The 14814-nt window shown below is 33.8% G+C and overlaps 1 protein-coding gene, 1 long non-coding RNA gene and 1 pseudogene across 2 annotated transcripts; 1 reads left to right on the top strand and 2 right to left on the bottom strand.

Annotated features, from left to right (window-relative positions):
- The first annotated feature begins 1209 nt into the window (after positions 1-1209).
- Positions 1210-4449, top strand: LOC145100966 (protein RETICULATA-RELATED 4, chloroplastic-like). The gene is made up of 8 exons (XM_079038117.1): positions 1210-1898; positions 2029-2097; positions 2218-2349; positions 2518-2571; positions 2657-2701; positions 3627-3766; positions 4003-4128; positions 4220-4449. The coding sequence occupies exons 1-8, from the start codon at positions 1368-1370 to the stop codon at positions 4266-4268; spliced, it is 1146 nt and encodes a 381-aa protein (XP_078894243.1). The 5' UTR covers positions 1210-1367; the 3' UTR covers positions 4269-4449.
- A 1260-nt stretch (positions 4450-5709) lies between these two features.
- Positions 5710-7859, bottom strand: LOC145100959 (uncharacterized). Its single transcript, XR_013705375.1, has 2 exons — positions 7723-7859; positions 5710-7130 (listed from the first exon to the last, which is right to left on the bottom strand). It is a non-coding gene; the product is annotated as an uncharacterized LOC145100959 (long non-coding RNA).
- A 1640-nt stretch (positions 7860-9499) lies between these two features.
- On the bottom strand, positions 9500-12168 carry LOC145063739 (mitochondrial fission protein ELM1-like; annotated as a pseudogene).
- Positions 12169-14814: the final 2646 nt, after the last annotated feature.

Here is a 14814-nt window from a genome sequence, read left to right as displayed (position 1 = left end):
ACGCAACAATTAAAGTTATAATAAATTTACATGTTTTAGTATTTCACATTAAATATAATCCATAACATATATAAATAAAAAACAATCAAAGCTAGTCAATTCGAAACCCTAATTTCATATGCAACACAAATTAGTACAAAGGTGAATCTGCTGCCCAAATGAATAATTAACAACTCTATTTTGTGTCCCTTCTACCACATAGTCGACGAGTCATAAAACAATATTTTCATTAGGTGTTCGATTGCAAAAGAAGTGATTGCGCTTTAAGTGGTATGTTCATTTCCCATATGATGCGAATCATATAGAAGCATTGGTCTAATGAGTCAACAAGAAAGATGCTGAAAAGAGCAAGAGAACATGATCATTGGTCTAGCCGTCTAATGGGAATGTTTTGACTTGTAAATCCCTTTTTAACGAGAACTCGTCAGCTTAACCGACTATACCAACAATAAAAGGCTAAAAGGATGTTTGAGATTGTTTTTCAAAACAACTTATTGATTTATTAACTTTTTGAAAAAATAATATGTCGAAAAATATTTGGTAATCTCACAAAGCATTTTTTGAAATAACTTTTTTTATTAGCTTCAAAAAAACCATCAAAAAAGATTTGAAAAGTATGTAAAAAATATCGAAGAATAGCACTAAATTAAATTACTTCAAAGTGAAGAGCGATCAAAACTTGAAGATATTTTTCAATTTAAAATTTTAAAAAGAAATTCACATATAAAGACATGTCCTTCCTCTATACCATCACCATGTGACTTATTCGTCCCTTCCTTGCTTCATGACCATTAGCCCCATTGCCTACCCTTCGTTTGTCTTCATCCCCTTCGACTTGGCATTGACAAATGACAACCATCCTTTTATTTTATTTATTTATTTTTTTTTTATTCAACATATATAAATCAAAAGATAATTAGACTAATTAATATTATTTTCTCACATTGGATTAAAATAACATCAACCACAAAATCGAGTGACCTCTTAACCATTGTTTATATTTTGATACCCTATTTAATACCTTCATGAAAGTTGAAAGACATCTTTGACATTTACCCTCATATTTCTCCATGAGTCGTCTACAAAATCTAATATTAATATGATTATGAAATAACTAATTGAAAGATGAAAGGTCAATTCATTGTGACATTGTTTTCTATTTTTGTAGTTGGAATGAATCTTTATATATTATGTGGTGCAAAGCAAAGCAAACCAAACTACCAAAGGGTAAAAGGCGACGGTTGACCAGAAAAAGATACTTCAGTCCAAACAATGGCGATGATCCTCCATTAACACACACACCGATACTCCAATTCTCTCTCTCTCTCTTGACAGCAAAGAAGAGAGAGAAACCCTCTTTCTCTCTCATGGCAGTCACCACCTCCACTCCCATTCGATCTTTCTTTATCCAATCACCGAACAGCCACCACCGCCGTCACAGTCACCAGCGCCACCATACTCCCCTCAATCTCAAAATCGTCACCCAAACTCGCAAAACCCATCTCTCATTTACACTTAATAAACTCCACAACCGTACTCCCCCACTAACAATCGCTTATTCCGGTGGAAATGACGGCGACGGTGTCGGTGGAACTGGAGGAGGAGGAGGTGGTGGTGGTGGTGGGGATGATGATGACGCAGGAGAGAAAAACAAATCCGAGGCGTTTCTTGTACTAGCTGAATCTGGGAGATCGTTGGAAAGTATTCCAAAAGACATTGCGGCATCGATCGATGCCGGAAAGATACCCGGATCGATCGTGAAGAGGTATTTGGAACTGGAGAAGTCCGCCGTGTTCCGATGGTTGCTTCAGTTTAGTGGGTTTAAGGAAAGATTGCTTGCTGATGATCTTTTCTTGACTAAAGTTGGAATTGAATGTGGTGTTGGCATCTTCACTAAGGTTTGTTCATGACTTCATGTTCTTCCTCTGTCAATTTGCTTAAATTACGAAAATTTAAGATGGATTTAATATATATTTGTTACAAAGATCTCTAATTTCTCTCTTGTTCTTAAAAATGGTGGTGTTGTAGAGTGCTGCAGAGTTGGAAAAACGAAGGGAAAATTTCACCAAGGAGCTCGATTTTGTTTGCGCTGATGTGGTATGTCTTTTGATCTGTAAATTTATTGTAATTTGCGTTAACAAATTTGATGTCTTGAAGAACTTAATTGTGAAAAAAATTTAGAAGCAATAATATGGTAATAATAAAAGTTTGTTTCAGATAATGGCGATAATTGCAGATTTCATGCTTGTATGGCTTCCAGCTCCTACGGTTTCTCTTAGACCACCGATTGCAGTCAGTGCTGGAGTTGTTGCCAAGTTCTTCTCTGGATGCCCCGATAATGCTTTTCAGGTTCTTCATTCTTTTTTAAACGCCTTTCACTAATTTATTATTTCTCTCCAAAACTATAATAATTTATGTTTGACAAAAAAGTTGCAACGAGTGCCGGTTTTAATTTTAATTTTTTTTTTTGTAGAAATTGATATTGAGTTAAATTTACTATTTTACCCCCATATACAGGTTGCTTTGGCTGGTACATCCTATTCATTCTTGCAGAGAATGGGAGCCATATTGGTATGTTTGTATGATATGATTTATTATTTAATTAAATTTTCCTTGAAATTATGAAGCTTTAAATCTTTTGATTTGATTTTTGCAGCGTAATGGGGCGAAGCTGTTTGCTGTTGGAACCGGTGCATCACTTGTAAGTCATCACCGTAAATATGTTCTAGTAAATTTTAATATGACAAATTTTTTTTTTGAATACTTTCTAATCGTTACATAATACATACATCTTTGGCAGATTTAGAAATTATCCAGATTTAAAATCATGCACAAAATACTTATTTATCTAACTAAATTAACATGAGATTGCAAAAATAACACGAGATTGAAGGAGTGTATTTACGTCTTTTGCATATTTTTTGTGTGAGGACAAAAAGTTAAGAATTTTTGTACTATTGACATCGGAGTGAGCCCAATACATGTTGAACACAGTACAGATAGACCTATTCTCTCTGTTTTATAGGTTTTTTATATGAGAAATTAAATATCCTCCTACCTTTTGTTTCTACAAATCATTCTACCCATTTAAATAATGACATGTGTCATTAGTATCCTAAAATATCTTTAAATTTCATTAAATGAACATTAAATGTTACACATGTCATCATTTAATTAGGTAGGATGATATGTAGGAATAAAATGTAGGACGATATTTAATTTCTCTTTTTAGGAATTTTCTAATATGTGTCCTAAGACATATAAGAACTATTAAATATCATAAATATTACCATAATTAAATGTGAAATTTATTTATTATAAGAAATATTGCCATAATTAAATGTGCAATAAATTATTCCTTATAATAAATGAATTTTACATTTAATTATGGTAATATTTATGATATTTAATGCTTCTTATATGTGTCCTTAGGGCACATATTAGAAATTCCCCTCTTTTTATATATGCTTCTTGATGCACTAATGACGATTGATCAATAAATTATCGTAAGGTAGAAATTGTGAAATTTTAAATTTTGTTATGATGTGTAATACTAGTGATAATCATTCATTTATACTTTTGAGTTTTGGTTTTGTAATGAAAGTTATACTTTTATTTTATATCAGGTGGGAACTGGTGTAACAAATTTATTGATAAACGCAAGGAAGGCCATTGATAAATCTTATGCGGTTGAAGCCGAGGATCTCCCCATTTTATCAACAAGTGTTGCTTATGGTGTCTATATGTCGGTTTCTAGCAACCTTAGGTATACTTTCATAACACTCTTTAACTCATTAACTATTTTAATTTTATAGATTTTTTTAGTCATTACGTGAAACTACTTTGCTATTTCATGTAAAGGTTTAAAAGACATTATTCTATTCCTCTTGCCTTCTCCATTTTTTTGTATTTAAAATCTTTTAAAAAAGGCCAAATGCAAGAAATATCAATGTGATATTTCAATTATGTACATGGTTTTGAGTTTTTCTTTTTATTGTACAGGTACCAAGTATTGGCAGGAATAATTGAACAGAGAATGTTGGAGCCATTGCTACACCAACAAAAGCTCGTATTGAGTGCCATTTGCTTTGCAGTCCGAACAGGCAACACGTTTTTAGGGTCATTAATGTAATAAATCTTGAAATTTTTCACATTTTGTTACTAAAAAACTTATTTTAATCTCCTCCCTACTAATTCTTAATTATTATTTCCTCAACAGGTGGGTGGATTATGCACGTTGGATCGGAATTCAAAGGAGCAGGGAGTGATCAAAGGATCTTTGGATGTTTACTGTTGTTTTCACTATTCGGATTATGTACATGCATGCAAGGGTACATGGTTAAATAATGATAATTTGTCATTCGGATCACATTTCTACACTTGTGTGATGGATGTACATTTGTTTGTAGAGGTTATTTAATGTATTTCATTGGTGAAACTTTCTTGTTATCTTATGGTATTTCGGAAGGTATTTTTGATGAATTTATAACAATAACCGTCTTCCAATTATGGGAAATCACAATTCGAAGTAGAGGTCGATAAGCCCATTTTTGTCACAAGGACATGACTACAAAGCCCTGTTCCATCACATCCTTGGGTTGATATTAGCATGAAATTTGTGTTGGGTTACCCTCTTTGTGGCTGTTGATCGTTTTTTTTTTAAGATGGTGCATTTTATTACTATCTAACAATTTTGAATATTACTATTTTTTGTTTATTATTTTAAATTATTACTGATTACTCTTTGTAGTCCCCTTTTTTGATACTCTTTGACTCTTTATAGTTCTCCTTTCAGATACTCTGTGCTTATAATCGTTATTAATAAAAGAAATAAAGGTAATGTGACTTTGTCACCTCCCGAGGTTTTATGTCGAAACGGTGGGTTTTCCTCGAAAGATCCCATGTCGTTTGCTTTCTCTAATGTTCCAACATCTCGAAACACTTGACAAACATTACACCACTTAAAACGAATTTGGTTAATCTAACTTTATTCATTTTTTGACCAAAACAATTTGGCGCCCACCGTGGGCCAATCACATTTAAATCGACAAGAATATTTTAATTTTTGATCATCTTTGAAAATTTCCAGTAACATTCCTCAAGGAGGAGAGAGTCGTTCCCTCCAAACCCACTGAACCTACTGTCTCATCAATTTTTATCTCTTCTTTTTCTTCATCTTTCCCAACCCACAACATCCAAAAATTCTATATTTTTCAACCCACTCAATTAAAAAAAAAATACAAAACAAAGGTACACGTTTTAAAACATATGGTATAAGAGAAAATGAGAGAAAGAAAGTAGAAAGAGATGATGAAGTGGGTTAGTGAAACCAATTAACCAACCCGTTGACACGGGAGTAGTACCGTCGGTAACTCTATTGCTAATTAAGATTTTACCTCTGATTGTTTTGTATTTTTTTTAATTGAATGGGTTGAATGAGTTCAAAAAGATAGGATTTCTGTGTGATGTGGGTTGGAAAAGATGAAGAAAAATAAAAGAGAAAAACTGATGTGACAGTGAGTTCAGTGGGTTGGGAAGGAATGACTCCCTCCTCCCTCGTAATGTTGACCTTACCAAAATCAACTTCCAGCACCATCCCTATCATTTCTTTTGCAACCAACCTTCCTCCACCACTCATAATGAGTAATTCTCCAAAAAAGAATATAGATGCTTATAGGAAAATGACATTCTCAAGTACGAGAAGTGAGATGACTCAGTAAGCTCATATCATTATCTCCAATAACGAGATATTCTCAATGTTTTTATAGATGAAACAAGAAAATGGGTGTCACAGAAAACCAACAAGATGCTGCTTGAGCAAATAGAGAAGTTAAAATTTGAAATAAGAAGACATGTTGAATCTATACCACCTACATCTTCATTCATGCGACCTAGGATCCTGAATTTTAAGACGAGTAGATCTTTAGAGAATCATATAGAGGATACTCTCCCTATGTAGGCTCCAATCATGGCAGATACAACGACCCCCAATGCTCGAGCTAACTCTCTCCAAGATCTTGGAAGAATCTCCAATACACCCTTTCAAACCTAAAAACGACAAGGACTCTTAAATTGCAAAACGAATAGCAGGATTGAGGAGGATGTGTCGACTTCACCTCCACATCTTCAAGATCATTCATATCATCCACACTTAAACAAAGCACATCTGTTTTCACAAACAACTCATTAAGTTTAAAGTCCAATACTTCACCTTTATTTGACATCAACTACAACGTGTTTTCGAATTAATGTTTGCTGTTACTATAAGATTCATGTCATTGTAGTTATCATCCATAAACTCAGACGCATTTCCAATATAAAGTTCTTCAAGTTTGACCAAAATTTTCAAGACACCTTGTCCTATACGAGAACCACCACAATAGCTCAGATCAAGTAGCCTTCGCCTCTTTAAATTTCTGACTATGGAAGGTAACCATAGAATTAACAAAGCTTAGCACTTCTAGATTCAACATATTTCCAATAGAAGAGCAATCAAACATCCTTAATGAACATTCCTGGAGATGAATCACTCGAAAGTTGGTGGAGCATTGAGGTGACGAGGGAAACATTGGATACTTCATTTTATCGTATGATATAACCTGGAGCTTTTTCATTCCTTCATAAAAGTCTTGAGGAAACCTCAACGACTTATCTCCATGCATAAGTTTAATCCGCTATAACTACCTCAACCATATAATTAAACATTTTATTTTCTTTAGCAACATTCTTCAGTCTTTGCATCATTGTGGTCTTCCCCACTCCACCTATCCCACATAACGCTATCATGTGGGATGTGTTGTTTGGTTCAAGTGCTTTCAAGTAAAAGTTTTTTCTCTTGACCACTAGGAACGTTTTTTACTTTTGCATCGATCTTTTCTACTTCTTCCAACCAACTCCTAACTTGATATGAAATCTCAAGACGAGTTCTAATGTTCCTGTCCAAGTGGTCTTCTTCAGCTTGTCTTGCAGCATCCAACTCCCTCATTTTTCTACTCATATCCCTCAAATGTTTTGTGCTGGAAATGAGGTAGCACAAATGTTTCTTAACAGGTTCCATAAGTGTCTCGGCAACTGGTTTAAGAATGACATTAACAACATCCATTGTTGGAAATTCTTACTTGTGTAAATACCTACATAGTAACCAACAATTAGTGACATGAAATTTGATGAAAATTTGTAATGGATTGGGCATTTAAATGCATCCTATATTCATTCCATTGAGTAAGCTTTGATGTAATCGTAATATAAGTCCATCTCATAATCTAAAATGAATTTAAAGATAAAAGTTTTAAAAAGAAATTTAAAGCTAGATAATGGTAGTAATAGGAATCAAGAAAATGGTTTATCATTGCTTAATTAAAAAAAAAAAACCAAACTATGATTATTTTAAAGAAGATGATAGCGATGAAGGACTTTAATAACATAGATAAAGGTGGATAGATCTTGAGCAGATGAAGGAAATGGGAAAAATATATTTTATGAGATACTGTTGTATCAAATACCCTAAAAAGTAAAAACTATAACCCAGATCCCTTCACAAAAATGGATTTTACAGAGGCACCTCTTCAATCAATCTTAATCAGAAATATAAATATAATACAGGTCAGCTGATAATGAGCAAGATGCAAAGCTACTGATTCTTTAATAGAGCCAACAAAGAAACTTAATTTCCTAGGCGATGATGATAAACAGTTTGCAAAGCAATATTTCGTAATGAGCAACCTGATACTTGTCTGGACTCTGGTGTGTCAAAAATAATCCAGCTACATGTCGCAGAATTAGTGAATCGGAATCTGGGAAAGAAAAAAGAGACGTTGGAAGTTGGAAGAAATGACTGAATGGGAATGAGATTAATTAGGTCTTCGTAACGGAGACTATGGAGAGATTCTGATTGCCGGATGTGTGAGAAAAAAAAAAAAAAGAAATCCAGTCCATTTCATATTTTGGGCTAAAAATAGCCAATTGCTTGGCCCAGTTATGCATTTTGCTTAAAAGTTTACCCAAAACTACACAATTAAATAATATTATTTCTAGGTCTCATATTTGAGATCTTATGAGATTGCACATTAAAAAAAAATAGTAAAAAGGAACATGTAGGCGCTACTAACTGAACTGTCCAAACGAGTATGACCTGCCACTTGGTGGGTATCTAATCTTTCCTCGTTTTGAGGTTTTTCATATCAAATTAGTCGGAGGATTAAGTTCGGAAAAGTCGAAGTTTAATGTCTCCATGAGGAAAGGAGGCAATCTAGAGAGTCAAGATCTTGATTTGCAAAAGAATAGAAATAAGCCATATGTAAAAAAGGGCCGTACATGAAGAATGGGATTGATGGTAATAGTTGTCGGATCATAGTACTTTTCAATTTTCATTTTATCAAATAAAATAATGGGAAGCGGTTAAAACATTAATTAAACCATGACTCTTGATTCAATCAACAGCTACTAACATAAAATGAAATTTTAAAATAAATACATTTTCTTGTTGTCAGGAAGCTTTTAGGATCCAAACCATAATCCTTATTATCATATTGCACCCCTTCATCATCAAGCAAGCAAGGAACATATCGGTTATTTTGCTATCATCACACATAGGGATAGGAAAGGAGGAGGAGGAGATTTTTAAGGTTTTGGGGCATCTAATTCCATTGGTCACCCCCTTATATATACTAGTAAACTTATTTGGGTCGTGATAATCACGACCCTAAAGAATCAATCAGTAAGCTAGTTTTAAGTGATTTCAGGAAAGAAGCAGCCATGTCCCTCAATTTGTTTCATTCCTTTTATCTTTATTACCTTCATACCAGAAGCTCATGGCTGGAACCCGTTTCCTTCAAATTTGACATATAGTAGCTTCCTTGACTATAGATTTGAACTACATAATGGTTTACCATTAAAAATAGTCAAAGAAATCTGCCTCAGGAAACAGAATGAAAAGTAGCATGCTATAATATCAAAAGAAATGAATGTATACATATATTTCTTGCATTTATCCAGAAAAAGAACAACTAATTGTTGTTTCCCAACTTTCCTCTTATGTAATTATATGTTATTTCAATCCGTTCATGAACTTGTACCACCATTTGAATGAAATCGTTTTTACTCTTTCTAGTATCAACTTTCGAATCTGCAGATTCTCTATGTCAACAAGTTCGTGTCTATTGTCTATTTCTAATTTTTTTGCCTGTAATTTATTAGTTTTCTACTTTTCTTTCAATTCCCTTAATTTTGTGTTATGATATGTATCTTTCATCGATTCTTTTCATAAGCTTGTTGTTGCTTTCTTAGATTTTCCTATTTATGGTTTATTTATCCATGTCAAAGTCTCATAGATTCCAAGGCGTTTTTATGGGTCTACACATGCTATCACTTGCAAAAATAAGTTCCCAGAGCAGTGGGGCACCCACCGTGGCATCCCTGGTTTACAAGGATACGGGGATGGGGCTTGCCAGACGATCATGTTAGGATACCGAATCTCTACATGCAAAAAAAACATTAGTTATTACTTGAAACCTGTCTGCAAAAAGTTGATATATGTCAAATTATTACTTAAAATCTCTTTCCGACGGATATCCACTTTATTTTAATAATTTTATTTCAGGAGATTCTACTAAGAAACGGTGATCGGTTCGTTGAGCCTCAACAGATTATTTACTTGCTGCCATCGGTGTATTCAAATTTGATGATATTTTAGGGTATAGCAACACAATAACTACACAGTTCTCTTACAAAACTTGCTCATGTTTCTAATTTCTTTTCATGCAGATCAATGGATGGAAGAAAACCTTATTATTGGAATAGGTATCTGTTTCAATCTTTTTATTGGAGTTGTACCATTCGAGGGTCCCAGAGAAAAAAATTAAACTAAAAAAAACAATTAAACAAATATTTTTTTATAAATAAATAAATAAATCTCATTAAAATATCAAGAAGCTGAAAAAAAAGCAAACCAACTTACATCCTCAAGACCTGTAAATGGCCTAACAAGACCTCTTTATTTTAAAGTTTTATGAAATTCTCCAAATTTCCATTTACATCGCTCAGCTCCAATCACATATACATGTTTTCTATTAAAAAAAAGGAAAAAAATGCAAAGTACAATGTTATAAGAACAAAATGGTTGACTTTTTGACTTTTTGTTTGTACTTTGTACAAGTAAGTAGAGTAGAGTACCTAGTGCTGTAGCCTTCACTCAACATGCTGATTGAATCTGCTGTGACAATGAATGCATCTGCCGATGCTAAATGTCCCATGTGTGGATTTGGTTCTAAATTTATAAGATTTAAAAAAAATGTTAAGGAAAATAATAGTGAAAAATATTGGAATTTAATCATGAAAAGTGGGATTAATTACCTTCGTTATCCATATATAGATTTTTGGAAATTCTGGGAGTTCTTTTCTCACATAAGTTGCAATCTATTGATATATTTGTAGAAGGAATTAATAATTAATGTATAGAACAAGAAATGATTAATATACAGAGCAATAAATGCATTCAGAAAAAGAGAAATTATACCATAACTGGAGTTCTTCTTGAAAAAGAAATTCTTACACTCCCACAGGTATCAAGAACACCCTTGAAATAGGTAGTTAACTGCTTTGCAAGGTCTGTACTATATCTACATCGACCTTTTGTTACAGTAACAAAATGCCCATAAATAAATATAACATAATATTTAAAGGAAATTAAGTTAATCTTATTAAAAATAGGATTAAGTAATAATTACTTGTGGGCCCCCTAATGTTGACCACGATTAAGGGTTTTGGTAAAGGTGCAAACTCATCATGCGAGGCAATAGCAGCACTACGAAGTGCAACAGAATCAACTTGATGCAGTGATCCCAATGTAGGTACCTGATACAATACAAATAAACACTTACTTACAATTTTTAATTTATAATAGTTGTTACTCATTAACAGAAGGGCAAAATGGTCATTTACCCATTCAGCACTGCTTCTAAACAAAAGGGTAAAATGGTCATTTACTCAAAGTTCATTCACACCAAAAAAGGAAGACTTTTATGTATACGGTTCATACTAAAGACAGACATCATTAGCCCACTCAGAACCTACCCTAGACAGATCAAATAAACAGTCGCTTGTCATTCAGAATTGCTTCTAAACAAAAGGGTAAAATGGTCATTTACTCACAGTTCATTCACACCAAAAAAGAAAGACTTTTATGTATATAGCACATACTAAGACAAACATCATTTACCCATTCAGAACTTACTCAAGACATATCAAATAAACAGTCACTTGTCATTCAGTATTGCTTTTAAACAAAAGGATAAAATGGTCATTTACTCACAAGTCATCCAGACCAAAAAAGAAAGACTTTTGTGAATACAACACATACTACAGACAAACATCATTTACCCATCCAGAACCTACTCTAGACAGATCAAATAAACAGTCACTTGTTGTTCAACCTTGTTTCTTAACAAAAGGGTAAAATGGTCATTTACTCGGATTAAGACATACTACATTCTTAGTAGGGGGCTATTCAGGAGCCATATACTTGCGAAGAAACTCAGGAACTTGCTCTTGTTCATGAGCGGTAAGAGCGTAATAATCATGTTGAGGAGCAAACACCAAATCAAACCTACTCACTTGTCTTCTCGGATGTTGAATCTGAAACCCAATTACCAAATGTTAAAAATTTTCAATTTAAAAAGAATTTTTCATAAAAATGTTTATTTCACTAATTAATCTAAGGAGAAAGGGTTCGAGTTGACTTACTTGAACAACAAACACATTTTCAGATGCTAATCTTTTTATAGAGCTAGCAACTGATATGGTGTCTCTACCACATGCAACCACCAATAAAAGCTCATCCCTAACAAAAAAAAGATTAATGATAAAAGAAATGAAAATTTTAGTTGCTATTCTTATAAATTAATGGTAATCCAGAAGAAAGGCTTACTTGTCAGTAGTTCCTCTTGTTATTGTTACTATTGACTTAACATCAGCTTCAAGTATAGATGATAAGACTACATTACCACCATTTTCTGTGGTCAAAGATTTTACTTTACTCCCTTTAGTTGTAAACAGAACTTGTGAATAGCTGTAAATCAGTCTGATGATGTAATATATCTGTTTATGGACAAAAACTGGGAGCCAGTGTAGATATTCATTAATTCCTCCACTTGCCCTGGTAACATGATGCATGTGTTGCCAAAAGAACAATAACAGGTTAAAAAGTAGATTTAAAGTTTTTGACAAGATTGCCCTTTCTTCAAAAGAGCCACATTGTCTTCTCTATTCAGTCATATTAGGATAGTTGTTGGATTTATATCTTCCTGTCATGTTGATTTCTTGCATTCATTTACATCCAGTTTTTGCATAGTTAAAGTTCTGCATATTGTTTTTTCTTCTCTATATTACTTTTCAAGCTTGTAAACTGGATTAGGGAAGAAAATATATATTTTTTCACATATTATTCCTACAAATGGAGGTATTTCTCTTTAACTATTCAGTCATTTATAGTCCACTTTAGTTAAGAAACATGTTTGGCCTCTTTAGTGATCTAGAGGTTCAATTCCTACAACTCATTCAGCTGCAAACATACATCAACTATAAATTATAATGAACAATCTTGCTACCATTTTTAGAATCAAAAGAGGGATGTGCTCTTTTTAAAATATTAAAAGGTTTTTATGAAGAAGAAGAAAGCTCTATAGGAACCTGAAACTGAGGAAGGAAGGTAGAGACACTAACAAAGAGCCTGCCTGCAATGCAAAAATTCTTCAACAAGAAGACCAATGATGACATTATACAATCACCTTTCTTCAACAAGGTGATTTTACCTCAGGGCTCAGGCTCAACTGTAACATCAGTTGTACTGGATAATTGTAAAAAGACCATGTTAAGACAAGGTGAGAAAAATCTAGATACAACAATCTATTTGTATATATGTAATCCAACCTAATAAACCCTAAAATGCATAGCTTAAACTGAACCTGCAATTGGTCACAGGGAGAAGGAGAAGAAAATCGAGACGAAGATAATATAGTATGGCGTTAAGAAGAAGAGACACATAGGCAATTACTTACACCAACAAGGAGGAGAAGAAAAATCGATTGGACCGAATAATAATCCGCTCACTTCAATTGGACCAAAATCCGTCAGCTTTGGGGGAAACAAACTGTGACAACCCAAAATTTATTCCGTCATTTTAATCTCTTCTTTCGTTAATAAGCGTCGCTTTATTTAAATTGTCCATTAACCTTTTGGAATAGGTTAATTAAATTGGGACTTTATTATGACTTCATAAGGGTTGGAACAAATTAGAAACACCCTCAATATTCCCATGAAAGTTTTTAGTTTCAACCCAAGTCAAATTATGACCATTTAATCGGGTGCGACCAAAAGCCCCGTTTAACGTTAGTATCGGGTAGATTTCCACCGAGCCACAAACTCAAACCCTATATAAGGGTGAGTGGAATCCATTTGGAAACTTTCCACCCTCTCTCTACTCTCTCTCTCTACAAGCCGATTTCGATCCAAAAACGCCTCTTTCGAGCTTCATAATCGTAAGTAATCTATCCTAGTTTGTTGTGTAGCTTGATATACATGCAAATTTGTGTTTAAATCATCTAAAAGCAATAAAATCATGTGTTTACGGCCCAAGAACACTCTTGGACCGCAAACACCCATAAATGGGGTTTTGAAGCCCCAAAACCCTTCTAAATCACTCCTAAGGCTTAGATATGACTTGTGGACTTGCACATACGAGCTTAGAACACCAAAACCTTATCATATGGAGAGTAAACATGAGTTTACAACCCAAGAACACTCTTGGACCATAAACCCCTCTTCATGAGCCGTGAACACCTTTTAAGGTGTTAAATTTTCCTTAAACACCTCTTAAGGCTTGGGTAAATGTCTAGAACCAACCACAAATGAAGTAGGGGATTTAAACATTAAAGAAACCAAGGACCTAGGAGTTTACGGCCGTAAACCCCCCCAAGGATTGGTCCATGGGGCGTAAACTCCCTTAAAGTAGTCAAATGGTGCCCTAACTTCCCCATATGGCTTGAAATAATGCATAGAACCCTATTTTCTTGCATTTAAGACCTTAATTTATGCAGGGAATGACCAAGTGAGAGTTTACGGCCGTAAACTCCATGTTTACAGCCGTGAACTCCCTTGTGTGTTTAAGTCTTTACTTGACACCGAGCACCCAACCGACACCTCCATCCGATCCACTTACAACAGGTGAGTTCATACCCCTGAATGAACCTTTTAAATGATTTTAACTGCTTTTATAGGGGGAATACAAGTTGACCTATACAGTTATTATATAAATCACATGTGATTAATAATTATATAGCAAAATAGATTTTTGCCTGATAACTGTTTTATCCAGCTTAAGATGTTACAATATCACTTTCAACTCTTGTTAAAGGTTTTCCAAAGGTTTTTCAAAGGATTTCAAAGGTTTTCAAAACTTGTTTTACAAAATGACATCAAGTCGTAAATTTTCTTATGTGTAAAGGTTTTCCAAGGTTTTCATCAGAGTTTTCTTCTATGCTTTTACTTCGTTAAAATGCATGCCTGTATCTGTATAGTTATATAAATAATGTTTAAAGGACTTAGGAAGGCTAGTTCGCCCTATTTCCTTTTCCTTGTCTGGATGTGGTCTGGTGGGTATCAGTTATCCGTCCAAAGGTCGTTTAAACATTAGTTATATATCATGTATACATTTATGGACATAAAGGTTTCCATCAACCAGTTCATTTCCCTTGGGTAGCAAGGGCATCCTTCCATTCGTCATTCATAGATCAGAGACACTAGTAACTATTATAGGAATAG

Source organism: Lactuca serriola, chromosome 1, assembly GCF_051521515.1.
Source record: "Lactuca serriola cultivar US96UC23 chromosome 1, Lser_US96UC23_V15, whole genome shotgun sequence".
Classification (NCBI taxonomy): domain Eukaryota; kingdom Viridiplantae; phylum Streptophyta; class Magnoliopsida; order Asterales; family Asteraceae; genus Lactuca; species Lactuca serriola.
Note: the sequence above shows the minus strand (reverse complement) of the source record. Positions and strands in the feature narration are given on the sequence as shown.

Excerpts from the sequence above, each read along its gene's own strand:
- LOC145100966 (XM_079038117.1), top strand. The coding sequence starts at position 1,368 with ATGGCAGTCACCACCTCCACTCCCATTCGATCTTTCTTTATCCAATCA. Across the intron at positions 2,572-2,656 it reads AGAGAATGGGAGCCATATTG|CGTAATGGGGCGAAGCTGTT; the intron begins GTATGTTTGTAT and ends TGATTTTTGCAG. Across the intron at positions 2,702-3,626 it reads TTGGAACCGGTGCATCACTT|GTGGGAACTGGTGTAACAAA; the intron begins GTAAGTCATCAC and ends ATTTTATATCAG.